The sequence below is a fragment of the Anas platyrhynchos genome, chromosome 1, assembly GCF_047663525.1.
Source record: "Anas platyrhynchos isolate ZD024472 breed Pekin duck chromosome 1, IASCAAS_PekinDuck_T2T, whole genome shotgun sequence".
NCBI lineage: Eukaryota > Metazoa > Chordata > Aves > Anseriformes > Anatidae > Anas > Anas platyrhynchos.
The window spans coordinates 82,602,079-82,629,499 of NC_092587.1; the positions used below are offsets into that span (position 1 = coordinate 82,602,079).

General features: G+C 48.4%; 2 protein-coding genes, 1 long non-coding RNA gene and 1 other non-coding gene across 14 annotated transcripts; 3 read left to right on the forward strand and 1 right to left on the reverse strand.

The window, feature by feature from the left end:
- CHD4 (chromodomain helicase DNA binding protein 4) lies at positions 1 to 21,300 on the forward strand. Of its 11 annotated transcripts, none has more exons than XM_038180535.2 (40): positions 1 to 161; positions 870 to 1,088; positions 2,966 to 3,093; positions 3,278 to 3,469; positions 3,871 to 3,989; positions 4,453 to 4,694; positions 4,775 to 4,902; positions 5,033 to 5,168; positions 5,635 to 5,816; positions 5,947 to 6,186; positions 7,102 to 7,305; positions 7,406 to 7,611; positions 7,894 to 8,025; positions 8,155 to 8,251; positions 8,677 to 8,868; positions 8,965 to 9,165; positions 10,115 to 10,252; positions 12,169 to 12,290; positions 12,403 to 12,576; positions 12,914 to 13,055; positions 13,507 to 13,638; positions 13,750 to 13,867; positions 14,079 to 14,203; positions 14,486 to 14,723; positions 14,903 to 15,075; positions 15,232 to 15,412; positions 15,490 to 15,600; positions 15,749 to 15,855; positions 15,936 to 16,069; positions 16,561 to 16,705; positions 16,891 to 17,056; positions 17,428 to 17,537; positions 17,747 to 17,882; positions 18,119 to 18,196; positions 18,299 to 18,436; positions 18,529 to 18,637; positions 18,960 to 19,092; positions 20,097 to 20,292; positions 20,409 to 20,584; positions 20,693 to 21,300. In XM_038180535.2, the coding sequence occupies exons 2-40, from the start codon at positions 935 to 937 to the stop codon at positions 20,708 to 20,710; spliced, it is 5,853 nt and encodes a 1,950-aa protein (XP_038036463.1). In that variant the 5' UTR covers positions 1 to 161; positions 870 to 934; the 3' UTR covers positions 20,711 to 21,300. The 11 variants fall into 11 exon arrangements, with proteins under 11 accessions (XP_038036463.1, XP_038036467.1, XP_038036468.1 ...); XM_038180539.2 differs by having other exon boundaries at positions 15,767 to 15,855; XM_038180540.2 differs by having other exon boundaries at positions 15,770 to 15,855.
- LOC113842489 (small Cajal body-specific RNA 11) lies at positions 17,084 to 17,223 on the forward strand. Its single transcript, XR_003495024.1, has one exon. It is a non-coding gene; the product is annotated as a small Cajal body-specific RNA 11 (non-coding RNA).
- LOC140003442 (uncharacterized) lies at positions 21,027 to 24,135 on the reverse strand. The gene is made up of 2 exons (XR_011812087.1): positions 23,985 to 24,135; positions 21,027 to 23,189 (listed from the first exon to the last, which is right to left on the reverse strand). It is a non-coding gene; the product is annotated as an uncharacterized lncRNA (long non-coding RNA).
- On the forward strand, positions 21,427 to 26,860 carry NOP2 (NOP2 nucleolar protein). Its single transcript, XM_072043446.1, has 16 exons — positions 21,427 to 21,560; positions 21,646 to 21,691; positions 21,771 to 21,847; positions 22,224 to 22,495; positions 22,788 to 22,831; positions 23,000 to 23,189; positions 23,985 to 24,179; positions 24,270 to 24,359; positions 24,441 to 24,528; positions 24,622 to 24,762; positions 24,952 to 25,091; positions 25,360 to 25,449; positions 25,752 to 25,874; positions 25,948 to 26,045; positions 26,147 to 26,277; positions 26,388 to 26,860. The coding sequence occupies exons 1-16, from the start codon at positions 21,458 to 21,460 to the stop codon at positions 26,639 to 26,641; spliced, it is 2,082 nt and encodes a 693-aa protein (XP_071899547.1). The 5' UTR covers positions 21,427 to 21,457; the 3' UTR covers positions 26,642 to 26,860.
- The last annotated feature ends 561 nt before the right edge of the window (positions 26,861 to 27,421 follow it).

The following is a 27,421-nucleotide window of genomic DNA, read 5'->3' on the forward strand; positions in this document are numbered from 1 at the left end:
TTATGGGATGGAGGCGGGAGCGGGGCGGGGCCTGGCCGGGTTTTTTCCCCTTTAAGAGGCGGTGCCGGGGTCGGAGCCATTTTCCCTTCAGCAGCAGCAGCAGCACCAGCGGCGGCGGCGGTGGTGGTGGCGGCAGAGCGGAGCTGGGGGTCTGCAGCCGGGTGAGGAGCCGGGAGGGGACGCGGGCGGGCACAGCCTCCCCCCACCCCCCGGGACCCCCCCAGCTCCCCCATCTCCTCCGCGGCTCCCCCTTCCCCGAGGGGCCGCGCTGTCCCCTCACGGGCGGCCGCAGGACGCGCCCCCCTTCCCCCTCCCGGCTGCGTGTGCAGGGTGCGGGGTGGGGGGCGGCCTCCCCGCCGGGCTCTGCCGCTCGCTGCTCGGCCTCCGCCCCGGCGGCCGTCCCCGGGGAGAGGCGGCCCCTCGCTGCCTTGCGAGCCGGACTTCCCCGGCCCCGCCCCGCACCGTGCCCCCCCCACCCCCCCTCCCCTCCGCCACCCCCGCCCTGCGCCGCGCAGCCCCGCTCCGGGCGGGGGCGCGGGAGCGGCGGGCAGGGAACGGGGCTGCGGGCAGCGCCCAGGCACCGCCGCCTTTTGTGCGGGGTCCCCGGGGGTCAGGCGTGAGCCAGGGCTGCAGGGGGATGGGGGGGGTGTTCCCGCAGGAGGCTGCTTCGGATCCCGTGCAGGTGCTGGCTCGGTTGTGCCTGGTTGCGGCTCCCGCCTGGTGCCTGCTGCCAGCCTTCCCCGGGTACCCGCAGGCTCCCAGCGCGGGGAAGTTGCTAGCGAAGCTTTCTCGCCTCTTGGTAGCACTATTGCTTGGGAAGCCGGAGTTGGTACCCGCTGTAACTTTCCTCTTCGTTCCTTTCGCTGAAGCACCGGCTTGGCTGGCGAGAAGACGACGCGGTCTGTAAGCCCGGGCCTCCCCCAGTCTGGAGGACATGGCGTCGGGCATTGGGTCGCCCTCACCGTGCTCCGGGGGCAGCGATGACGATGAGATGGAGATCCTCCTGAACAACGCCATCCCCCAGCACCAAGGTATCGAGGGCCTGCAGAGCCCGGGTGTGAAGTGGGGTAATGCTCCTCTCACCATGGGTATGTGAAACGCGTGGTCTGTGGGGGGTGGGGGGGGGGGATATGGCTATTGACTCGGAGCCAGGCGTGCGGTTTTCATTTGGGTATCAGAGTCCTGGGGCTACTTTACACCTCCAGGCCCGTGGCTTCGCGTCAGGTGGAGCTGACTTCGTGCCGAGACATCGCGGGTTGTCAGGGGCGCATGCTTTGAGGAGGTGTGAGGGGTGGAGGCAGCATGTCCAACCCTGACAGGCTATGGAAACGCCTGCCAGTCTCATCCCTCCTGAGTGGGGAGGGCGATGGGGGGCACTATGTGAAAGGGCAGCACATCTGGCTTTTTCATCAGGGATCCCAGACCTGCTGACGTCCAGAGCAAACTGCCCTGGGCTGTTGCGTGACCCACTTTTTCTTCACCACACCCAATTATTGAGGCTTCTTGTGGTTCTTGCTCTGTGCTGTCTGCTCACCTTTGCTTTTCTTGTAGTCTTTGTACCTTGCCTTTTCCCTCTTGCTTGCATCCTCGTCACCATCAGACTGGAGTTAGAGCCCTGGGTACTCCTCTGTTTCTGGTGTTATCGCTGCATGTCCACAGAGCAAGTCCTTAAACATCTGGATTCTCTGCTTCCTTGTAAAATGGAACGTGTATCCTAATGTGCTGGACTGTAAGACAAGTTTGACTTTTCTTACCAGGTCGTGCTGTAGTGTTGTAGTATCATATGACAAAATGTTGCATCTGGAAAGGGAAAGTGGTGTTAAGGGCTTCTTGGCTTTTTCTCATGAGGCTTGACTCCAGGTGCCTTCTGGTCCCGCTAAAATCTTAGGTAGGGAGAAGATTGTCAGTAAGCCTTGTAAGGAAAGTCTTGGTGAAGAAAAACTTAAAATCACTGCAAACTTGAGAGCTTTAGGAGATGCATTGGAAGGGATGGGACACTAGAGGCTCTAAATCAGAACTAGCAGGAGAGGAAGATGTGGAATCCCTGAAGGAACTGGTGTTGCAGGACCGTGCCAGTGAAGAGCTACTAATTGGCTGGCAGCATGTCAGGGATGCAGGGACCCCAAACCCCGAGAGCTCTACCTGCCTCCCCTCATCCCACCGCCGCAGCTCTCTCTTGACCTGTGTCTTCCTCCATCCTGCCCAGCCCCTGTGGTCAGGAGGCCATTTTCCCTTGGAGGCAGAAGGAGTGACTCTGGCTGTGTGCGATGGGCGGGGCGGCAGGGGAGGGCGAATGGCTGGGCTGCTCCTGCAGGCTGCCACAAAGGAGCAGTGGGCTGCCCCTGCCCCGGGGCCGCAGGGAGACAGGCCTTGGGGAGGGAATGGGAGTCTGTGGGTCCCTGCCCATGGGGTGAGCTTGCCAGCTGTTGGCATAGAGGGGAGGGCTGGGAGGAGAAAGCCGTGCCAAATCCAAATCAGAACCGAGCTGCTGAGTAGCAGCTTACCTATGGAGGAGGCCAAGGAGTGGCTTATGGACTCTATTTTGCATGCTGATGCCCTGGTGAAGATGTTAAGTAACTTCTCTTCTGGAGACCCGAATACTGTTTCAGTCCTCTATTCATGTTCTCCAATATATTCACTATTTCATCTCCTTCAGATGTGGCCATCTGCTTTCTGCCCTTTCCTCTTGTTTGGTTAAGACAAACTTCTGGGCCTTAAGATCTGAGTGCAGCTCTGCTTGGAGAAGGAATACTGTGGAAATGGGCCTTGTTGGAGGGAGGGAGGAAAATGTGTTACTATATGATTAAGTAGTATGTTATAAACAGTAACAGGGTAAGCAGTTGTAAATGCTTCTATGTTTGTAACTATGTAGAAGCTAGACAAATCAAGTGATGTCTGTGAAAAGTGAGCTATGGTGTAGTGCACAAATGGGGGTTGAAATTACATGTCACTTCTTCCTCTCCAGAGCCTGAAGAAGAGCCGGAAGAAGAGCTTCTGTCTGAGGCTGAAACACCCAAAATCAAGAAGAAGAAGAAGCCCAAGAAACTAAAGGAACCCAAAGTGCCCAAGCTCAGCAAGCGTCAGAAGAAGGAGGTGAGAAAAGGATGTCTTGGATCAAGCTCTATGGATATGTGGCATGAGGGGGGATTGGCTTTGTTGACTTACAGCAGCAATCCGTTGTATGAATCCTCTAGAGCCTGGGGAGAATGTGGCATTTAGTGCTTATCCGGGGTATTTTCTCACAGCTGCCTGATCTTCTCTCTCCCTCCCTCCCCAGCTGGGGGACAGCTCTGGTGAGGGCAATGAGTTTGTGGAGGAAGAAGAGGAGGTTCTGCGCTCGGACAGTGAAGGCAGTGACTATACTCCTGGGAAGAAGAAAAAGAAGAAATTAGGGCCTAAGAAGGAAAAGAAAAACAAAGCGAAGCGCAAGGAGGAAGAAGAAGAGGAGGAAGAAGATGATGACTCCAAGGTGAGAGGATGCCCTGCTGATGGCCTGCTTGTTCCTTGCTTCCCTTTATCCAGTTTTGGGGATTGGTGCTGTTTGTGACTGTGCATGAAGTGGGGACAGTTCAGTTTCTTCCTCTGCTAAACCTGACTGACCTGAATGCTGTCCCATCTTGCATGCCTTCCTCTCTCCTACCTTAAAGCCACCTAGAAAGTATATTGAATCCAAAGACTTTTCCCACTTCTGATGTTCTAGTGAGGCTGTGTCCTGTGGCAGTGACAAGTGAAGGTGGGGAGGAGGTGGAAATCCCCCAGTCTTGACCCACTGGGTCATCTGTAGGTGCAAGGTAGATGATGTAGATGTATGGAAGCTCTTCTGTAGAGCATGCGCTTTTGCTCAGAGTTGCTGTGATTCTCTTTGCACAGGAGCCAAAGTCATCTGCTCAGCTCTTAGAGGATTGGGGCATGGAGGATATTGACCATATCTTCACAGAGGAGGATTACCGCACTCTCACCAACTATAAAGCTTTCAGCCAGTTTGTCAGGTGATCTGCAAGTCTGTAGCACTTGGAAGGACTCCTGAAGAGCAAAAAAAAAAAAAAAAAAAAAGACTAGGTTTTGTGTCATGAGGTTCCAAAACCATGTTAGAGACACTAGCATCCTACCTAGAGCAAAAATTGAAGCAACGCTAAAATAATTGATGCACATATTTTGTTTTCAGTGATTTAAAATGATGCAAGTTCTTACTTCTAGTCCATTTCCCCCCCCCCCCCCCCCCCAATGTGCTAAATTCCATTTTGATCTCCAAATCCTGGAGCGTTTACCTCCACACTGTGTGAAGGATAGGAGGGAGTGGAGAGATTCATTGCCTGTTGAGATCAGAGATTAGAAAGGAATGTAGCTTGGGAGAGAAGTGCTGCTGGGAGGGTTGGGGGGGGGAATGGGAGGAGAAAGAATCATCTAGACTTCAGGCTGGTTAGTAACTCTTCCTTCCTTAACTGTATGCAGGCCACTTATTGCAGCCAAGAACCCTAAAATAGCTGTGTCGAAGATGATGATGGTACTGGGAGCCAAATGGAGGGAGTTTAGCACAAACAACCCATTCAAGGGAAGTTCAGGTGCATCTGTGGCTGCTGCTGCCGCTGCAGCTGTTGCAGTAGTGGAGAGTATGGTGACAAATGTGGATGCTGTGCTGCCGCAGCCCCCGGTAGATGTGCCGCTCAGGAAAGCCAAGACAAAGGAGGGCAAAGGTGAGATAAAAAATCTGATGGGGTGGCAGAGTGGTGTCAAGGCAGTAGTCCTTTCCACTCACAGGCTCCTCTGTTCCCAGGACCCAATGCTCGGCGGAAGCCCAAGGCCAGTCCTCGTATTCCTGATATGAAAAAACCTAAAACAAAGAAAGTGGCACCTTTGAAAATCAAACTGGGAGGATTTGGCTCCAAGCGTAAGAGATCATCGGTAAGTGACCCTCCTTCCTTGATATTCTGCGGAGGAGCTGATGACATGCTAGAGATGCTGGGATCTGGGGCTGATTGCTGTCCCCAGCGTGCATGCCTGAGCAGCACATCTTTCTTCTTCCCTACCTCAGAGCGAAGATGATGATCTGGATGTGGAGTCAGACTTCGATGACGCCAGCATCAACAGCTATTCTGTTTCAGATGGATCTACCAGCCGCAGTAGTCGCAGTCGCAAAAAACTCAAAGCTGGGAAAAAGAAAAAGAAAGGTATTGCTGCTTGCTGTCAGCTGGAAACAGAATTGCAGCTAAGTGTATGTAGAGATGAGAGGAATGTCTGTGCAGCATTTGGATACTTCTCAGTGTACTTGAGGGAGGAGAATCCTTCATGGAGGAAAGACCTGATTATTACTTCCAGTAAGGAAAAGGTGCCCAGGAATTCTTTCCCTCTTTGGTAGAGGAGCAGATACAGTGCTGAGTTTTCCTGGCCTATGCTACACCTTTAATTTCATGGGTGGAAGGAGCCCCAAAGGGCTTCGCTTCACTTCTGTTTCAATTTTTGCCCCCTGCCCTGTTTATTATAAGGACAGAGAGATGCAGAATCCAAAATTCACTCTGCAACTATATAGTCAGGTGCTGAGGGAGGCTCCAGGCTTTAGGCACCAGCCCTTGCTTGCTGCAAGAAGCTTGTATCTGCTGCGCCTTGTGCTATTCTAACTCCCCATATCCTCTGCAGGTGAGGAGGACTCCACAGTGGCTGTGGATGGCTATGAGACTGATCACCAGGACTACTGTGAGGTGTGTCAGCAGGGAGGAGAAATCATACTGTGTGATACCTGCCCTCGTGCCTACCACATGGTTTGCCTGGACCCAGACATGGAGAAAGCCCCAGAGGGCAAATGGAGCTGCCCACACTGTGTGAGTACTGGATTCCCCCGAATCTGTTGTCAAGGGGGAAAGTCAGTTGACTTGGTGCTGTTCTTCAGCGCTAATGAAGATAATCACAAATGCGTCAATCTGATTTTTTTCTGATTTCCTATTCCTATAGGAAAAAGAGGGCATTCAGTGGGAAGCAAAGGAGGATAACTCCGAAGGTGAGGAGATCCTGGAAGATGTTGTGGGGGATGCTGAGGAGGAAGATGACCACCATATGGAGTTCTGTAGAGTCTGCAAGGATGGAGGAGAGCTGCTATGCTGCGATGCCTGTCCTTCGTCCTATCACATCCACTGTCTGAATCCCCCATTGCCAGAGATTCCCAATGGGGAGTGGCTGTGTCCTCGCTGCACTGTAAGTTCCTGCTCTACCACTCTCCTGTGGCTAAAAGAGCAGATGGATCTGTTCCCTTTTGAACATCACACTTTCCTGGAAATGCTAGGTCCTCAGAGGAGGCTATTGCATTTTTGTCATAGCTCGCTGAGGTCTGGCTCTCTGTGGTTGGATTTAGCTTGGTTGTTTTTACTCCAGAGAGCAGGAAGTACAGGATTACAGCAATTGAGTTTCGTGAGGTTTGCCCATGTGTGAAGTAATTGGGCAGTCTTGGGTCCAGGATGCCAAAGCTCAATTTTCTTGGGCCCTGTGTATATGTAGAAGCAGCAATGTGAGTGCAAGCAAATTCAGCACTTAAATATTTTAAGCTGATACTGAGCCAAACAGATCTTGTGCTGCAGGCTTTGTAATGCCAAGCCCTTTCATAGTAGATGGTCAGAAATTTCACACTGTTGCAAGACATTACTGAAATGAAGTATTATAACTGGCATTAGATGCTTTCAGTCAGTGATGAGGACTTCTAAGATAATGAACAAAATAGAATCTGCTTCAGGGTACATCCCAATACTGGGCTGATAGTTCTACAGAAAAACATTTGGTACATTGCTGGGCTTAATGTCAGTCCATCCAACCAGAACTCCAATGTGTGTAATTCATGTAGAACTTCTGAATTTTTTTGTGCCCTGGGGAGACAACTAAATTAAGATACTGAATTGGATTCCCCAGTCTTGGTTGGGAGGGGAGGGAAGACAAACTAGAGAAAGCTCAGGGAAATGCTGGAAATAAGAGGATGAAAGCTTCCAAGCCCAAAGAGTAAACTCTGCTTGTGTAGTAAAGCACTAAGGAAGAGAACAGTGACTCTTTGAACACTCTACTCCTCAGCACTTGCAGTTAGAATACTTACAGTCTGATATAATGATCTGTCTAACTTTTTAGTGCCCAGCTTTGAAAGGAAAGGTGCAGAAGATCTTGATCTGGAAATGGGGTCAGCCCCCAGTTGGTCCCCCGCCACCACGTCCACCTGATGCAGACCCTAATGCTCCTCCTCCGAAGCCTCTGGAGGGTCGGCCTGAAAGGCAGTTCTTTGTCAAATGGCAGGGCATGTCCTACTGGCACTGCTCTTGGGTGTCGGAGTTGCAGGTGAGTTTAAAACTTTTTGCCATCCACCCTTATGATATGGTTATTTCTGTGGGTAATTGGGGAGAGATACTTATGATCTCTAACTTTGTCCTGACTCCAGTTGGAGCTGCACTGTCAGGTCATGTTTCGAAATTACCAACGCAAGAATGATATGGATGAGCCACCCTCAGGGGACTTCGGAGGTGAAGAGGAGAAAAGTCGAAAGAGAAAGAACAAGGACCCCAAATATGCTGAAATGGAGGAGCGCTTCTACCGATATGGGATCAAGCCAGAGTGGATGATGATCCACAGAATCCTTAATCATAGGTAGGGAAGGAAGCAAAGACAAATTTTTCTCATCTAAATACCTCTCCCTATGGAAGAGCAGGAGGATTTTTAACAAATGCCTTAGGTAGGGTTAAGGGAGAGTGGATGAGCTAAGCTGCATCGTTAATGAGGGGGAAAAGTGGGAGTTCTTTTGTTTATATGACAAACATTGTTCTTGTGTCTGTTGCTTCATTAAGGGATCCTTTTCTTCTCTCCAACTTGAGTGGATTGGGTGAATGGTGTCTTTTCACTGTGCTTAAGACTTACTGGTTTCTCCCTCAGTGTGGATAAGAAGGGGAATGTCCACTATTTGATTAAATGGAGAGACCTGCCCTATGACCAGGCATCGTGGGAAAGCGAGGATGTGGATATCCAAGACTATGACCTTTACAAACAAGCCTACTGGAATCACAGGTAGGAGAAAATATCTAGAGGTCACATTCCTCATACTCAAATACTTTCTGTTGAGATAATCACTACCTAGCACAGGCCGCATTACAGAAGCCATTAAACTTGTGTATTCTTGGGACTGTCTCTGCATAGGGAGCTGATGAGGGGTGAAGAAGGAAGGCCTGGCAAGAAGCTAAAGAAGGTGAAGATGCGGAAACTGGAAAGGCCCCCTGAAACTCCCACGGTAGATGTAAGTTACTGTTTATTGCTTTGGTGCCGTCTGATGGAGCTTGTGGTTTTGAGTGGGGTTGAGGCTTGGTAAATGGAAAAGCTAAGGGTGATAAACACAAGGCTTGTAATTCCTTCCAGGCCTAAAAAGTAAATGGGTTCATACAACCTTCAGATAAGCCTAGTCTGTATGCTGGAAACAGACTTGGCAGGCTATTGATAGAAATAAAATTATTTTCTTAAAATAAGGTGGGGGGGCTGATGGACACCTGACTTTTTAGGGATTTGGTACTGGGCTTAACCTGATGGTTTTCAGTGGGTATTGGGCTTAATCTGGTGGTTTTCAATGGAGTCTCATCTAGAGAATGTGTTGACTGGGAAAGAACTCTTGGTAGTTGTCTTGATAAGGTAAATAGTAATCTCAACTCTTCCTTCTTTCTGCTGTAGCCAACAGTGAAATATGACCGGCAACCTGAGTACCTCGATGTAACGGGGGGTACCTTGCATCCATACCAACTGGAAGGACTGAACTGGCTGCGTTTCTCTTGGGCTCAGGGCACAGATACAATCTTGGCAGATGAAATGGGTCTGGGAAAGACTGTGCAGACAGCTGTGTTCCTATATTCCTTGTACAAAGAGGTGAGAGGCCAAACATAGCTGGGAGAACACTACCCAGGAAAATGCCACGAGTGAGTGGATGCATTCATCTAATGTTCTTAATGATTCTGTTCGTAGGGCCACTCAAAGGGACCCTTCTTGGTGAGTGCCCCGCTCTCCACTATCATCAACTGGGAACGAGAATTTGAGATGTGGGCACCAGATATGTATGTAGTGACCTATGTTGGGGACAAAGACAGTCGGGCCATCATCCGTGAGAATGAGTTCACTTTCGAGGATAATGCCATACGTGGAGGCAAAAAAGCATCCAGAATGAAGGTACAGAACTTTGCTGTATTGCAAGCCTGAACTGGAAGAAGAGATGCACTAGACTGGTTTTCAGCAGCCAAGATTCAGATATTCTGAAATCCCTGGGAACTGACTATACTTTTAGCTTTGCAGGGGAAATAACTACAAATTGATGACTACTGGGTATTTAGTTAGACTCCTTTTCTAGACTGTTTTAAGCACTTACCAGTCTGAACCATACAGCCCTGAAGAAAAAGGGTGTTGACTAAAGCAATACTGGCTATAGGCAAGTCTCTTTATTCTTCTGCTTAATCTGTGAAGTTGTATATCGTACTCCGTACAGATCTAAGTCAATGTCAGAATTGCCAACCTGCATGAACTTGACTCCTCCTTCTTACCTCTCTATGAGGAATTGGCTGGTAGTAAAGCCACATCTAGACATCTGAGAAATTGCATTCTGTGCCCAGACAGGAAGGAAGATCCTGACATAAGTGGCTGTTTTTAATAGAATTTTAGTCTAGCTACCACCTTATTTTTTTACTAGGAAAAGTGTTCCCAGTGGCAGAGTTAAATAGGACTCCTTGGTTTTGGTTTCCCTTGAAACTTATCTGCACCGAGTACTAACAAATTTTTCTGATAAGCTATTTAAGTCTTAACTTTTTGATGAGCTACATACCTCCAGATCTTTCCATAATGTGCCTCTATTCACAGCTTATTTGTAAACTTGTTTCAAGACTTGATTACTGTCCATAAGTAGTAAGTAACAAGGAGGCTGAAGAGACTTACTTGTGTAAAACAATAGGGGATTGAAGAACTGGAATGCTTGGGTGGTATTCTTGAATCTGTTGACAGGAAACTGCATGTGAAAAATGGTTTTGACGTGCTGCTCAACCATGGCTTGTTGGAACAGCTTGGAGAGACCCCTTTGTCTTGGGGCGTTCCCTTATCTCATTACCATGTCCCTTCTTTTCCTTTGCAGAAGGAGGCTGCTGTGAAGTTCCACGTGCTTCTCACCTCCTATGAACTGATCACAATTGATATGGCCATACTGGGGTCTATTGACTGGGCCTGTCTCATTGTGGATGAAGCTCACCGACTGAAGAACAACCAGTCTAAGGTATGGAAAAGCATAGGTAATGCCGTTTATGGGCACGGCACGTGTTGCAGAGATAGTTCAGAAGATTAGATTGCTGTTCCTAAGCAAGTAAGTTTGTCTGCCAGCTCTTAGTCATATGTTTGACAGCAAATTTGATGCATTATCTTAAAGGCGGGGAGGGGTGGGGGGAACAACCTTCATTTTGATTATAACTGGTAACAACTTCACTTGTCGTGTGTCTCACTCATTAACTCAGTTTCCTCTCTGAGTAGACAATTGGTGTATACTAGAAAAAAATGTTAAAAAACAGAACAAAGAAAACCTGGATGTTTTTTCTTAAAAATAGGCTTCTCTGGAAGCAGATCATATACCTGCACCATCTCTATTATGAAAGGGTTTTTTACCATATTGAGTGTAAAACAAGCTTCATGAGCACAATTGTCCTGCTTCCAGAGTAATCTTGGCCTCTGCATTCATCTAGCTTTGTAGCAGAGCTAATTCTATGTTATAGAAATGGGAGAGGTGGGCAGGGGTGTTCAACAATGCCTGGACAAATGCTGAAAGCCATACAGCTGCTTTCATACAAGGCTGTACCTTAACTAAGCTTGTTTTAATTCAGTTGAATTGACTGTACTTTCTTAATCCAGCCCCTCCCTAAGCCCTTGTGTTTTAATTCTGGTATTGATTTGTCTGTCTTCAGCCGGATTCTAGGGCTTAGTACACTAAACAACTGTTACTGGAAATCTGGTTTTATAGGTTCTTGTAGGCTGTAAGAGAAAGTTACCTCTTTGTTTAAAGAAAAAATAGCTTCAGCTTTTCAGATCCAAATGTGAGGTATCTTTCCAATATATCACAGCTGTGCTTGATATCCAGTTTCCAGATCATGCTTGATTGTAGGCCCTAAAACTGAATGTTGTTCTGTGCTTAGAATTGAAATTATTGGAAACGGTAAAGAACACTAGTTTTTCATACATATGAACAGAAAGGGAATACTAAATCTCAAGGCTTCACCATGACTAAGTTGCAATTGATTATCCACCAAGACCATTAAGTCTACCTCTTTCGAGATCAGTTTCCTATCCCTTAAGGACAGCTTTAGGTGTTTGGATACGAGACAGATCAGCTTTTTTGACAGAAGGTGATGTTTGCCTACCAACAAGTATCTTTTTACAGATATAAGTAACTTCCATATTTCTTTCCAAGAAAGGAATCCTTCTGATATAATAACCAAAATGAGGGGTGGCATTTCTTTTGATTTTGTTTGCCACCTAGTACAAGCTACTCTCATACTGTTTGATGTTATATCATGTTAAGTTTAAAATGAACAAACAAATGGCTAGGCTCATAAATTACTGCTTTGTCAATTTGTGCTAGCGAACACTGTATACTTGTGCTTTTCAGTTCAGTACCTTACCTGCTCACTAGTTCTGCCTGGAATTACTTCATTGTTGTGAAAGCCAGCACAAATCACTTCAAAGGCATATTGGCAAACCCTTAGCTCTTTCTCCTCTGCTTGTTCAGAACTCTGGAATGCTGCCAGGATTGATATGAATAGGAAGAGTGACTTGGTTATTTCTAGAAGTCTCGAGGCAGAGAAGTAAGAATGTAGAACACTAATTTAGAGGAAAGTACGTAGTACAGCAGTCTGGAAAAGATTGGTGGTCTGAAAGCTTGTAACTTAAAAAAGCAAGGGAAATCTTCTAGCACCTGATGGCTTGTAGGACTTGCTGCAGTCACTTGTTATGCAGAAGAGTGATCCAAATAAGATCAGTCTAGTGGCCCTGACTGGAATGGGAGCTACTTGGAGCTCTTATCCAAACAGCTGATACAATCTAAATCAAATCCTAGCTTGCTCTTTTTTTCTAGGACTTTTTTTATAGGACTGTGACCTAAGTCTCTGTCTCTCCCTCTTCCTTCCCTACTCTCTACTTTTCCAGTTCTTCCGCGTGCTGAACGGTTATTCACTCCAGCATAAGCTGCTGCTTACAGGAACTCCCCTGCAGAACAACCTGGAAGAACTGTTCCACCTGCTGAACTTCCTGACACCAGAGAGATTCCAGTAAGTCTTGCAGTGCAAGTCCAGGCAAAGCTTGCTTGTCTTGAAACTCCTATTCCCTTTTTTTTTGCTCTTTTTCCTTTGTGGATTTTGCTGAATGTCTATTTCTCTGCAGTAACCTGGAGGGCTTCTTAGAAGAGTTTGCGGATATCGCCAAGGAAGATCAGATTAAGAAGCTGCATGACATGCTGGGCCCACATATGCTGAGGCGTCTCAAAGCTGACGTTTTCAAGAACATGCCATCTAAGACCGAACTTATTGTCAGAGTGGAGTTGAGCCCCATGCAGAAGTGAGTGTGGGGATGGCACATTTGCTGTGGAACTACTGTTGCTCTGTTCTGCAGTTCCAAAGAGGATGCTGAAACAGCCTTAGCCTCCTTGTAGAGCTTTCTGCACAGTGGATAGGAGGAACACTTCCTGCTGCCACGGTAGTTGAGGGAAGCAGTAGTCCTGTGGTCTGATGTAAGGGTTAAAGGGATAGTAATTGCCACTGGCAGAGCCTGGGTATTTACCAGGTAATGGCAGGAACTGTATGGATGTTAACAAACCAGTATGGTAGTTGCTCTCATGAGGGTTGCCTGAGGGGTGTGTGTGTGTCTTATGAACATATATTTTTTCCCTTTTCAGGAAATACTACAAATACATTTTGACAAGGAACTTTGAGGCACTGAATGCACGTGGTGGTGGAAACCAAGTTTCCTTGCTCAACGTTGTTATGGATCTGAAGAAGTGCTGCAACCACCCCTACCTCTTCCCTGTGGCTGCTATGGTATGTCCAGTTGCTGACTTATTCTTATATAAGCAAATTCCCTGCTGGCTGTTACCAGGGAGACTGTGAGCTCCATGGCAAGTATGGAGGGATTCCCTTTTTATTCTTGTGCTATTTTTCCCCATCTTGTATATTTATGCCTTTATGTAGACATCACATACTGGATACTCCTTTTCCATTATCTTTATTGACAAGTAAGAACATCTTTTGATTCTCTCAAGATGAGAGAGACAGAGTAGGGACTGAGTCAGAAAGAGGGGATCTAGGAGTTAAACTGCAAAATAAGTAGCACAGGCTGGCACTGATGTTTTGTATAAGTAATGCTGTGCATTGTGGTTGTACTGAGTTAAATGACTAGACGTGAGTCAGCATCTGAAGAACACAGCTAGGGACTAATATCAAGCAGAAGCAGTTTTCTTCTCTTCACCCCTCGCTTTTTCTTTCTTTTTAGGAAGCTCCAAAGATGCCAAATGGCATGTATGATGGTAGTGCTCTTATTCGAGCATCTGGAAAGCTGTTGCTGCTCCAGAAGATGTTAAAGAATCTCAAGGAAGGAGGTCACAGGGTGCTCATATTCTCTCAGGTATGTGAGGAAAAACCTTAAAGCTGGGAATTCCTTTCCTAAGGAAAGGAGCCTGTTGTTCTGCTATCCCCTTGTCCCTCACTTCTTTTTGTGGTGATTTTTGATATGCAGATGACTAAAATGTTAGACCTTTTGGAAGACTTCCTAGAACATGAAGGATACAAGTATGAGCGGATTGATGGAGGAATCACGGGCAATATGCGTCAAGAGGCTATCGATCGCTTCAATGGTAAGAATTCTCCTCTGTATTTTATGTACAAAATTAAATTTCTTGCCTTGTATGTGCTTAGTGTTCAATATGGGATTGTTGATAGTGGCCCGAGTCATCCATTGCTCTTCTGGAATCTTAAACTGGTGGTGATTCCCCTGAGATGATAAAAATTCTTGTTTGAGTAATGTGTTCTCCCTTGATTACTTCTGTTCTCTCCTTTTTTTCCAAGCTCCTGGTGCTCAGCAGTTCTGCTTTCTGCTTTCCACTCGAGCTGGGGGTCTTGGTATTAACTTGGCCACAGCAGATACTGTGATTATTTATGACTCAGACTGGAACCCCCACAATGATATCCAGGTGAGTTTGAATGAGACCACTCACTATAGGGAGCCTTTGAGGAAGAAGGGAAGTGAAAGCATCAGAGGGAGTGAAGGAATTTGTGGTGACTTTCCTTCTAGAAACATACAAAATTAGAGCAGTGAGGTTGGGTAGAGATGGGAAGTGAACAAGCAGAGGGCATGTCTTAACTAATGTTAAGACTAAACACGAAGGCAAGTGTGAAACTTGTGGAAGTAGGTGGGGTGTAGCAGGCTACTGCTTGTGTTGCTCTAGACTGTTCTGAGTGTCTCCCTCTTCTAGGCGTTCAGCCGTGCACATAGAATTGGACAGAACAAGAAAGTGATGATATACCGCTTTGTGACAAGGGCCTCAGTGGAGGAGCGTATCACTCAGGTGGCCAAGAAGAAAATGATGCTAACTCACCTGGTAGTGAGACCAGGATTGGGCTCCAAGACAGGCTCCATGTCGAAACAGGAACTTGATGACATTCTCAAATTTGGCACTGAAGAGCTCTTCAAGGATGAGGCAACTGAGGGTGGTGAGTGCCTGAGAGTAGAAGTGAAGGAGGTGGGGAAGTACTAAATAAGGAATCCTTACCTAGCTAGTAATTGTAGGCACAGTACTGATCAGAGCTCTACAAGGAGGTCTAGGGTGTCATATCCTCTCCTAATCCCTTGAGATCCACATAGCAAATGTCTGTCTGTGCTCCTTCCGCAGGGGATAACAAAGAAGGTGAGGACAGCAGTGTTATCCACTATGATGACAAGGCAATTGAGCGCCTCCTGGATCGGAACCAGGATGAAACAGAAGACACAGAGCTGCAGGGCATGAATGAGTATCTCAGCTCCTTCAAGGTGGCCCAGTATGTAGTGCGTGAAGAGGAAATGGGGGTGAGTATGAGGTGGACATCAGCTAGGGTCTTCTGCTGGATTGTATAAGAGCAGTTAAATCAAGCTCTGATGCTTTTAAGGGCAAGTAGGCATAAATCTACTCAAGCAGGTTGGGATATGTGATGTAGGGCTCTTAGTGTTAACTCTGTGTGGCAGGAGGAAGAAGAGGTTGAACGGGAGATCATAAAGCAGGAGGAATCAGTGGATCCTGATTACTGGGAGAAACTGCTCCGTCACCATTACGAGCAGCAACAGGAGGATCTGGCCAGGAATCTGGGGAAGGGCAAACGTATTCGCAAGCAAGTTAACTACAATGATGGCTCTCAGGAGGATAGAGGTACAAAAATCCACAGGAACCTGGGGGAAATGGGTGTAAGTATGTGTTACTGGGAGAGTAACGGAGTAGCGTCTCAGGCTCACGTGCTGTTTTTCTTTCAGACTGGCAGGATGACCAGTCAGATAATCAGTCAGACTATTCAGTTGCTTCTGAAGAAGGAGACGAAGACTTTGATGAGAGGTCTGAAGGTAAGTTCTGGTGAAGCTGGAGCTCCTGGGTCACTTTCTCTGCATGTAGTAGCAGCTGGGACTCTGGATGCTTGGTACACTTTGTGGTGCCCTTCTGCAAGGGAAGTATTCACGCAACAATGTGCTGTGCGTTGTCTCTCCTCCTTAGCTGCGTTTCTCTCTTCAGCAGCTCGTCGGCCTAGCCGCAAAGGCCTGAGAAATGATAAGGATAAGCCCCTGCCTCCTTTGCTTGCCCGAGTAGGAGGGAACATTGAGGTAAGTAGCAGCAGAATAGGTCTGTAAATTCTAGTTGTTCCTATATGGCTGTTTCCATATCTATCTTTCCCTCATTCTAGGTGTTGGGTTTCAATGCCCGCCAGCGGAAAGCCTTCCTTAATGCTATCATGCGCTATGGAATGCCACCTCAGGATGCATTCACCACTCAATGGCTTGTTCGGGACCTCCGGGGCAAGTCAGAGAAAGAATTCAAGTAAGTGCATTAGGCAGGGATGGGCAACGTTTAGCCCCTTTGAGGAAGAATGAAAAATGGCCCTCTTCTGGCCTTTTTGTAAAATATTAGTTTGAGCTTTGCAGGGCCATGAGGAGAGACTAGGACCTGGGAGAGGCCAGGGTGTTGCTTCTGGTTTTCTTCCTTGGACTCAATGCATCAGTCACCAAAATCAAATGCTTGCATAGCCAGGCAAAGCACGTAATAATACCTTCCCAGTTCTTTCCAGGCTTACAATTCTTTCTGGCTTAACATGAAGACAGCTGTGTCCTCTGTGAATGTAACAGTTCTGTAAGGAAACTTTTGTGAAAGGGGGCCTGGAACCTCAGAAATTGGGAACCTCAGAAGTTGTCATGATGGCTTAGAAGGCTTGGGGTGACTTCCATTATCTGGGAAGGGGTCTGATGTGGAAGGGGTCTGTCTCCAGCTAATCTATTTTATGGCCTAAATGACTTGTTTTTTAACTGCTCTAGAGCCTATGTCTCGCTGTTCATGCGCCATTTGTGTGAACCTGGAGCTGATGGTGCAGAGACCTTTGCAGATGGGGTCCCTCGGGAAGGCCTTTCCCGACAGCATGTGCTTACTCGCATTGGGGTCATGTCACTTATACGCAAAAAGGTAGGTGCCTGAGAGCAACACAGCCTTTTCTCTCCATCCAGCTTCTAGTCACTAGGGTGCTGAGCTAGTGAGTTCTCTCTTCTTCCTCACTTATTTCTTTGGGTGTTGAGTGATCTGTCTCTTCTGGTTTGAGGACAAGTCTTGTATGACTCTTCCTGTGATGTCTTTCTCTCCTTCTCTTGCAGGTGCAGGAATTTGAGCATGTGAATGGTCGCTGGAGTATGCCAGAATTGGCAGAGATTGAGGAGAACAAGAAGCTTTCACAGCCAAGCTCCCCCTCTCCCAAAACTCCAACTCCTTCAACACCGGGGGATACACAGCCAAATACACCTGCCCCTGTCCCTCCACCTGGTGAGAGCTTCCCCCTTGTGAAATTCTGTGTCCTGACCTCATCCTGGCTCTTCCCCTCACCGGAGCTGTGGTGGTGGGGCTTGGGGGTGGACACAGATCAACTTACCTCTCGTGTTAGGAGGGCTGCCAAATATATTTGCAAACCCTTAAAGGCAAGAGAGGACACCAGCTTTCCTTGGATGAACAGATATAAATGAGAAGCTGTGTTTGAGGAATGTGGTTTTATCTCGAGTGATATTGGTCCCATTTGTTTGGGGATAATCTCCAGGAGTGAAGGAGATGTGTGCTTAGTTACATTGAAGGAAAGACCTTACTGATGGCTTTTCTCCTTCTCTTGTCTGCTGTGCTGCTGTGGGATGGGGAATATACAGAGGAAGGAGTAAAGGTGGAAGAAGGAGCCAGTACCAAGGAGCAAGGAGAGTCAGCTGAACCAGAGAAAGAGCTTAGTGCCTCTGCTACGGAAACAGAGGCCCCTATGGAGGTGAGTGTTGGGGTGCTTGTTTGCCTCATGCGATTGCAAATATCTCTACTTGTGCTCACATTTACAGTTCTTGGAACAATGCTTAAAGATAATTCTTACATCCTCAGAGCTGGCCTAGCAGTTTTGTGCATCTTTGCTTTCAGAACTGATTTGACTGTGTTCTGTTTCCATGTGCTGTTTTGTCTCACTTCTCAATGATTTGTCCTCAGCAATGTGCCCAGCCTGTGGAGACACCACCACAGGAAGCAAAATCCCCAGCAAATCCCACAGAAGCAGAAGAGAAAAAAGTAGAGGAACCGGAGGTGAAGGAAAGACCAGATGAGCCAATGGAAGTTGAAAGCAAAGGTATCTCTAGAGAGGTCGTCAATACCTTCAACATGCACCAAAACAAAAATACAAATGTCTTCCTAAAGCTGCACCTTCTCTGCCTTAGTACTTCACCCTACAGAAACAGACATAGTCAGTGGGGACAATTCCAGGACTTTGAACAGGGAGTCAGGGAACAGTTTCAAGTTTCACAGATTCAGGAATAAAGCCTTGTACTTGCCAGCTCCATCTCACGTTCCCCTTTTCTCTTGCAGCTGATGTGGAGAAAGTGGAAGACAGAGCACCTGTTGAGAATACCCCTGAACCTCCTATAATCACCTTGGATGAGAAAGGTGAGTCATTCCATCCTCTTCTTGAGTCCATCTTTTGCAAGGATTCATTGTGGGTCCAACTTGCTGTGTTGTCTGTGTTCTAATGACTTCTTGTGTGTACAGATGAGAAAAAGGAGGATGATAAGAGAGACGTGGTGATGCTGCAGAATGGGGAGATGCTAAAAGAGACAGCAGATGAAAGGCACAAGAAGGCAGTAAAGCAACGGTTCATGTTCAACATAGCTGATGGTGGCTTCACAGGTACCAGACATCTTTATATACCTGGAAGTATAAGATACCACTTGTTTTCATGAAATAACTTTCAATTATTTTTGTGTATCTTGCCTTTCCAGAATTACACTCCCTGTGGCAGAATGAAGAGCGAGCTGCAACTGTCACAAAGAAGACCTATGAGATATGGCATCGGCGTCATGACTACTGGCTCCTTGCTGGAATTATCAAGTATCCTTACCCTGATAGACCAGTTCTCTCCCCTTGTACATGAGCTATTACTGTGAAGGTGACCGTCTCAGGTCTGACTGCAGTACATCCAGTGAGACTGTCTTTATCTTCTTTCACCAGAGTGAAAGTGGTGGGAGGAGAGTTTTCCTGTCAGCACAGTTAAGATTTAGTAGGACATAGTTTTCATTCCTTTCCCTTGGCTCCTGTTCCTCCCCTCCCTGCACCCTCTTTCCCCCCACCTCCTCTCAAGAACTGTATCTGCCTGAGCTGCATATTCCCTTGTTCTCACTGCCTTTGTTTGCCTGAGCTCATCCCATCTCAGTCATGGCTATGCCCGTTGGCAAGATATTCAGAATGATCCACGTTACGCCATCCTCAATGAGCCCTTCAAGGGTGAGATGAACAGGGGTAACTTCCTGGAAATAAAGAACAAGTTCTTGGCAAGGAGATTTAAGGTAAGGCGCTCTCTTCAGGGTGACAAGAGCCTTTCAGCTTGATGGGCCTTTAAGAACAAGATGATTGCCTAGTTGAGCTTGATGTTTTGATTTTTACTTTTTCACTGAAGGGAAGGCTTCTGCAGTGCCTTCTATTAAAAAAAAAATGTCAAAATAATGTAGTAGTTTCATGATAGGAGTCCTTTTCTTTATGAAGTGGTGTTAAGGAACTTAGTTCAGCGCGCTCTCTGCTTCCACCTCCTCCCAATGTTGCTTCAACTGGCATGCAGGAGACATGCAGGTTCAAATGGCTGTTCCCACCACAAGTTCTGCCTGATGTGCCTAATGGTGTACCATTCTATATGCCTAAGCAGAATTTAGAAAAGTTGAATAACATTACAATGGTGAAAGAGTAGCTTTCATTCTGGCTAAACCTACTTGGGAGTGACTACCATTTAGCTCTGGAAGTTAAGACCAACGCGGTTAGGCCACGTAATTCTGAATCTTGGAACTAAACATTAATTTGATATAGTCTGGCTGATCAGCCCTGCTCTAATAGTACTAAAATTAATTTCTTCAAATGTCCCTGACATGCTTAACTGTTCTTTAGGTGCTTCCTGTAAGTAGCATAGGATACTTCTCACTCAGGTTCTAAGGAAAAACTTCATCCCAAATGCTCGCTGCAGAAAGAGTAAATGAGCAAGTAACCTGGTCCTCAAAAAGCCTTTAAAAATCTGAGCCATCTTAGCAAAGGAATAAGAATTTGAGTTTGTGGTAGTATTCTTATTAGACTAGATATACATAGCCTGGTTTTCCTGTGTGCCTGGCTTAATGGAGCTCTTATCTTGGAGTAAGGCCTAAAATACCACAAAACAAACAAGCTGGTGAAAGGAGACTCGGGTGCAGAATCTCACCTTATGAAGCAGTAGAGAACTAGATCAGAAGCAGGCTAAGGGGTGGTGCAAACAGGCTGCTTCTCCAGCAACTGCTGGATGACTTTTTCTCATTATTACCCTATCTTTCAGCTCCTGGAGCAAGCACTGGTGATTGAGGAGCAGCTGCGACGAGCTGCCTATCTGAACATGTCAGAAGACCCGTCTCACCCCTCAATGGCTCTGAACACACGTTTTGCGGAGGTGGAGTGCCTGGCTGAGAGCCACCAGCATCTATCTAAGGAGTCGATGGCTGGGAATAAACCAGCCAACGCTGTGCTGCATAAAGGTGATTGTGTGTGCTAAGCAAGACTGGAGATGTGTTTAGCATTGCTGCCCCCTCCTGTCTCTTTCTTGGGCAGAGCCCCTTTTTTCCTCCCCTGAACGTGTCCTTTCATCTTCTAGTTCTGAAGCAGCTGGAGGAGCTTCTGAGTGACATGAAGGCAGATGTGACTCGTTTGCCAGCCACCATCGCCCGCATCCCACCCGTGGCTGTGCGCCTCCAGATGTCGGAGCGCAACATCCTCAGCAGACTGGCCAACCGCAGCAGTGAGCCCCCTCCACCACCCCCTCCCCAACAAGTACGTACCCCTAGCAGGGCTGTTTAGGAGTGGAAACAGCCCCATTTTGAGGTCTGTTGATAGTGTAATATGATGGTGTTGATTCACATCGTCTTCTCTGGTTTACAGGTGGCCCAGCAGCAGTGAGCCCCCAGCCCAGTGCTGTTCATCTTTCGGCCAAGCTGAAGTGACCCTCCCTCCCCTACCCCTTCACGCTCTACCCCTCTGCCTGACATTCCTGACTGGGTGCTGTTTCCCTCCATGGAAGCTGCCGTGCAGGTCCCCGGGAGGAGGAGAGCCTCCTTCCACTGCAGCCAGCCCGTTGGAGCAAGGAGTGTGCTGAGGAGAGAGGGGGATGTATGATGGACTCTGTACATAGTGACTGGAGGCCGCGGCGCCACGTCTGTTACACGGAGAGCCTGGCTACATTGCTCGCTGCCTTGGCCTGGGATTCCAGTTATTATTTTTTTTTGTTTTCTAATTTTATTTCGCGTTTGTTTACTGAGATGAGTGCACAGGTGAGACCAAGCAAAAAAAAAAAAAAAAGACGAAGCCAGGACAGAGACAAAGCTACCTCCATCAAGATCCTTTTTAATACAGAAACTGACCGGACTTGTCCACTAATAATAATAATAAAAAAAAAAACAACACAAAAGTGACGACAAAACAAAAAACATAAAAAACAGAGCAAAATCTTGGTAAAAGTGGAAAAAAAAATAAAATTTCCTTGTATTTTACTTCGTTTTATTTTACAGTGTGTAAAGGGGGTGGTGCGAGGGAGATGTGGGAGGGGAAGGGGCTGGGCTGAGGCGCTGCCGCCATCTTGTGCGGGGGCGGGCAGGGGGCTGCGCGTGCGCGCGGCCGTTACCGGCCTCCACGTGTGGCGGCGGCGCCATGGGGCGGAAGCTCGACCCGCTGAGGGAGAAGCGCGGCCCCGGCCGCAAGGCCCGCAAGCAGCGGGGGGCCGAGGTGGAGCTGGCCCGCTTCTTGCCCCATGGTAAGTCGAAATCGAGTCGAAATATTCCCGGGGCGGTGCCGCCGGGGCGGGTGGTGCTGCCTAACCGCCTGTTGTCTTCCCGCAGAGGAGGAGAGCGGCAGGAGGAAGCTGTCCAGCCACGCGCGGAGGAGGTGAGGGGGGGCCCCGAGGTCTGGGCTCCGTCATGGTGCTGCTCCCCCTGGGCCTCACGGTGCGTTCGCTCCGCTGCAGGGCTGCCAAGAGGCGACTGGGAGCAGCCAGCGGCCCGGCGGGGAGGAAGGCGCCGGGAGGAGGGCGGCAGCCGGCAGGTGAGTGCTCTGGGGATGCCTTTGGGCTCGCTTCTGGGACCTGCTGCACCAGGTAGGGGCACATTCACTAAGGAATAAAACAGCAAACAGCCTCTCTTCTGTGCTGTCAAACTGCTTCTGAACTCCCTGCATAAACACCATCAGGATTTTACAACCATATTTTAACGTGGTAGCCTACACAACCCTTTATAAAGCTGCTTTGTGGAGGGTTAAGAACACCTCTTTTGTGTTTTGACTGCGAAAATTGACGTGGAGGGGCAAGCAGACCCCTCTCATTGACAGGCAGCTCAGGTCCGTTGTGCACACCAAGTCAAAAACACAGGACAGTTGCCTTTGCTGACAACACCTAGCTTCTAACTGCTTGTTCTGCCTGTAGCTAAAGAGCAGGTGTCCCCTCAGAAGGAGACGCAACCCAAAAGGGCAGCAGGGCAAGCCCCGCAGCGCAAGTCTGGCTTCAGTGACGGCAATGCGAAATGGCTGACCCCAGCCAAAGCCAAAAAGAACTCGTCTAAAGGAAACAATGTGGAGTTATCCAGCGATGGGGAGGTGGAAGAGGGCAGCTGGGAGATGGAGGAGGAGGAGGACGAAGATGAGAGCGGAGAGGAGATGGTGGATGATTATGGCGCCTCATCGTCTGAGGAGGAAGAGGTAAGAACTTTTTGTGTTTAATTTTTCAAGAAATGCTTGACTTTTCTGGCTGTAAAGACCCAGCAGGCTTAGGGGAAAAGGCTGACATTACTGGGAGGGATGGACAATGAGGTGATGGAGAGCTTTGTCCTTTTTTGCCTCACAAGAGCAATTTCAAGTTTAGCAGCTGATGTCAGCACAACATTCAACGTCTTTTTTGTTTTTTAAGCACAGCAGATGAATTTCACAGGTGGCAAGGAGTTAAGGGGTATTCATCAATACTGTTTCATTAATCTCTTGTCTCTCTATTTAGCTGCTGCCTATTGAAAAAGCCGCCCTGAAGCAGAAGTCTGACAGGTAAGGATTTGAGAACGTCGCAAGACAGCAGAATCTTCTGTGGTTCAATGAGGAGCCTGAGTTGCTCATTCTTTTCTGTCCTCTCTGACATCCAAGAGGTGACGATTGTGAAGAGCCTGTGCAACGAATTGTTCTGTATAAAACGTCCATTCTTTTCTTTATACCTAGGGGAGGCCTCAGTGAAGATGACAGTGAAGAGGAGGAGGAGGAGGAAGAGGAAGAAGAGGAGGAGGATGAGGAGACAAGTACACATAAGACGGGACAGAAGGAAGAAGAGAGCAAAGATCTGCAGCTCAACCTGGATGTAGATGAAGAGTTCAAATTGCCAACTAACGAGCAGATTGAAAAAGAGAATATCCTTTATATCTGTGACATCCATGAGCCATATGCACACAGCAGTACAGAGCCTGGGCACAGCTGAAGAGCTTTCAGCTTTATCACATGTATTGTTTAGCAAGATGCCTGATGAGGCGTTTTTAGATGAGCTGCCTTAGCAGTTACTGTATAATGCTGCACTATAGTATAGCTAGGAAATATGTTATGCCCTGTAAAGGGCTGAGAGCCTGCCCCCATCTTCCTTCTTTTTAGTCCTAAATACATATGGATCCGTCACATAGTGTATTCCTCTCTACCCTGATTTCCCAGCAGGTGTTTGTCTAACCCAGTCATAGAGCCTCTGGCAGTAGTGACTCCAGCATACAAAGTGCTTGCTCTTGGGCTTCGGTGATTTTCATTTCCTGCCTCTCCCTGTGCAATTTAATCTTGCTGCTTCTCTTTCTCTGTTGTTCCCCATAGTTGTCTTTGGGGAACATGTGATCTCCTTTCTGATGCAGATAAAGTTTTCAGCGTTGGAAGACATTTTCCCCATTTTTTTCCCCTGTTTATTTAAACTAAACCATATTCTTTTCAAGTGTCTCACAATTTCTGCCTTGTGAACTTTCCTGTCCAGCCCTGTCCTTTGAATCCCCCTTTCTGGTGAACTCTGTGGGAAGCTTAAATGCCGAGTTCAGTAGATGTGCGTTCTCCAACAAGGCCTTTCTGGTGCTGGTGATGTGGCGATTCAAGACTCCCTCGTGAGTGATCGAGCCTGAAACAAACTTAATGTGCAAGTTTATTGGTTGGTTGTGATCCCTTAATGGTCCTTCTACCTAACGAGCCACTGGACCTGCACATCATTCACCAGCGCATCAAGGGCAACATGGAGGTGCTGCAGGACTTCAGGGTGAAGCGGGAGGAAGGGCGCACGCGGCAGGAGTACCTCACCTTACTGCGCCGGGACATGGCTGCCTACTACTCCTACAGCGACTTCTTGCTCAAGAAGCTCATGGACATTTTCCCACTCCCTGAGGTAGAATCCTCCCTAGGCTGACAGGTGAGGACGTGGCAGCCTCCCTAGCTCTTCATTTTTACGTTATTTCTTTTGCTTTCTTTTGTCCAGCTGATAAACTTTCTGGAAGCCAACGAGGTTCCCCGTCCCGTCACCATTCGTACCAACACCCTCAAGACGCGGCGACGGGACCTGGCACAGGTGAGAGCAGAAACCAGTGGCTGTTGCCTGCGCTGCCTGTCACATGGAGTTGTGCCTCAGCCCCGTCTCATTGTCTTGCAGGCTCTCATCAACCGTGGCGTGAATCTTGACCCCTTGGGAAAGTGGTCAAAAACCGGGCTTGTTATTTATGACTCCTCCGTGCCCATCGGTGAGATCACCCTTCCCATCACAGGGCTGAGCTGACCCACTCTTGGCTCTCTTCATTTCACAAGCTGTCTTTTGTTCTGCCTTCCCTGCCCAGGTGCCACCCCTGAGTATCTGGCTGGGCACTACATGCTGCAGGGAGCTTCCAGTCTTCTCCCCGTCATGGCTCTGGCTCCGCAGGAGAACGAACGCATCCTGGATATGTGCTGTGCCCCGGGAGGCAAGACCAGCTACATAGGTACCACCCGAGAGCCTTTCTTGGCAGGCCTGGGAGGGATGCTCTGCAAAGTGATGCATTTCCACTAGCCTTTGCAGAAAGGGGAAACAGAATGGGACTGAATTCAGGGGGAAGAAGGGGGGTGGCTGTGCATGGGCAAAAGTTCGGGAGGTTTTCAGCCCTTTGCTGATGTGTTTTGCCCTCCGGCAGCTCAGCTCATGAAGAACACAGGGATGATCTTGGCCAATGACAGCAATGCTGAGCGGCTGCGTAGCGTGGTGGGGAACTTGCATCGTCTGGGGGTCACCAATGCTGTGGTGAGCAACTGTGACGGACGCCAGTTCCCCAAGGTACGTTCCTGTTTGCTCCAGAGTGTTCTTCCTGTGCAGAGTTGTGCTGTCCCCTTAGCAAAGCTTTGTTCTGTGAAGTTGTTTCTCACAGAAGGATAAGCAGAGCTTCAGGGGAGTGTGCTTGTTGCTTCATGTGGAAACATGAAGGGAGACGGGAAGGATCGAGAGATCTTTCCTGCTTTCCCAGTCATCTGGTTTCATTTCTGGTCTCAGTCTTGTTCTCAGTCCCTACCAACGAGCATAACTCTAAATGCACGTCTGCCTGCAGGTACTTGGAGGGTTTGACCGTGTCTTGCTTGACGCTCCTTGTAGCGGAACAGGCGTCATTTCCAAGGATCCTGCTGTCAAAACCAATAAGGTGAGTGCCCAGTGGGGATGCTAGATGAGGGATCAGGTGTGCATCGTGAGAGGGAGGACTTTAGGACATCTGCTTTCTTGGGAGATCTCTGCAGTAAGGAAACTGATTTTTCCTGCTTTTTTCTATTCTGCCTGTTGCACTGGAGCTAGGTGTTTTTCTTTTGAGATTAGTTCTGCAGAAGACCGCAGAATCTCTTATATCTTGTGCCTCATTCTCCTGCCACCCCTCCATCCACAGTAGTTTCAGAACCCTGGGGGTGCTTCCCTGTACCTCCGGCATCCTAACCTGTCTTTCCCTTTCAGGATGAGAAAGACATCCTGCGCTGCGCTCACCTGCAGAAGGAGCTGCTTCTCAGCGCTATAGATTCGGTCAATGCTGCCTCAGAGACAGGGGGCTATGTTGTGTACTGCACCTGCTCCATCACAGTAAGTCCACGCTGTTGTGGTTATCTCCTCGGCGGCTGGCAGGCCCTGGGTCCTAACATTTAATCTCTGGCAGGTGGAGGAAAACGAGTGGGTGGTGGATTATGCCCTGAAGAAACGCAATGTCCGTTTGGTGGCCACAGGACTGGACTTTGGCAAGGAAGGTTTCACCAGGTGCGTGCCAGTTCACAAGCTGCACAGGTGACTGACTCTTCCTTGCTGACCAGGGTTCACCAGGGGCTTTCTATCATTTCTCATCCCTTTTCCTCCTCCAGGTTCAAGGACCGGCGTTTCCACCCCTCCCTCAAGCATACACGGCGTTTCTATCCCCACACACACAACATGGATGGGTTCTTCATTGCCAAATTCAAGAAGTTCTCTAACGCCATTCCCAAGGCACAAAAAGGTAACCTGGTACTGGAGCTCTGCTGAGCTGCCTGGGCCTGCTCTCACGGGCTGCTTGCCACGCAGAAACCACGTGGGTTCTTCCTGCAGCACTTCTCTCTTTTGTTGCAGATGAAGAACCTGCTGTGGAAGCAGCAAGTCCGTCCACTGGCCCTGAGACTGTCGTGGAGCCTCAGCCAAAAAAGAAGAAACTTGAGGACACACAAATTGTCCAGGAACAGAAAAAAAACAAGCCTGCTTTGAAGAAGAGACTTTCTTTGCAGGGGCAGAGGAGACCCTTGAAGGCTGTCCCGCGTTCTTTCCAGAAGCCACACGCTCAAGTCCCTGCAAGGAAGAAGCACAAGGTGAAACAGAATGGACAGTGAGAGGAACTGCTCTTCAGGTGTTGTATCCCTCCGTAGGGAGCAAAGGTCAGCGGGCTGTCCTGGCTGCGTGTGTACCACGTTGCTTTTCCTGCTCTGTGCAGATACTCACCGCAGTGCTGAGTGCCCAGGACAGCCACAACAACCCCCTTCACTCCTTTCTCTCCTCTGCATCAAGGACTGACACACTGACCCATTAAAAGTTTTATACTCTTGCTCAAATCTTGTCCTTTTCCCTCGAGTGTTGAACAGAGAACTCTGTCATGTCCCCTTTCTCCTTTGCAACAGAAGGAGATCTCCTTCCGCTTCCATCCGAAGCCCTGGTATTTTTGGTGTCTGTTCTTACTGCCGTTGTCACTCTGCACCATGGTTTTTTGGGAGCAGCAGTGAAATCGTAGCTGCCTCAATGAGGTGTATGTTGAAACCTCACCCTGTCAGCAGGGTGCTTAGGGCAGGACTGGAGCTCCTAGGTCAGTGCTCCTGTGCTGGTCCCCAGCTCCATGTCATCGCTGTCTGCTGGCCCACTTCACTCTTGTGCTTGTCCCCAGTTCTTCCTGGTGCTCCTCACAGAATGGTCAGGGTTGGAAGGGGCCTCCCAAGGCCATCTGCTCCAACCTGCTGCTCACGTGGGGCCATCCAGAGCAGGTTGCCCAGGACCGTGTCCAGGAGGCTTTTGGAGATCCCCAAGGAGGGGGATTCCGCAGCCTCTCTGGGCAATCCCAGAACTCCCTCAGTCTGTCCCCAGCCATCTCCTGGGTGGCCTCCCAGGCTGCAAATAGCATT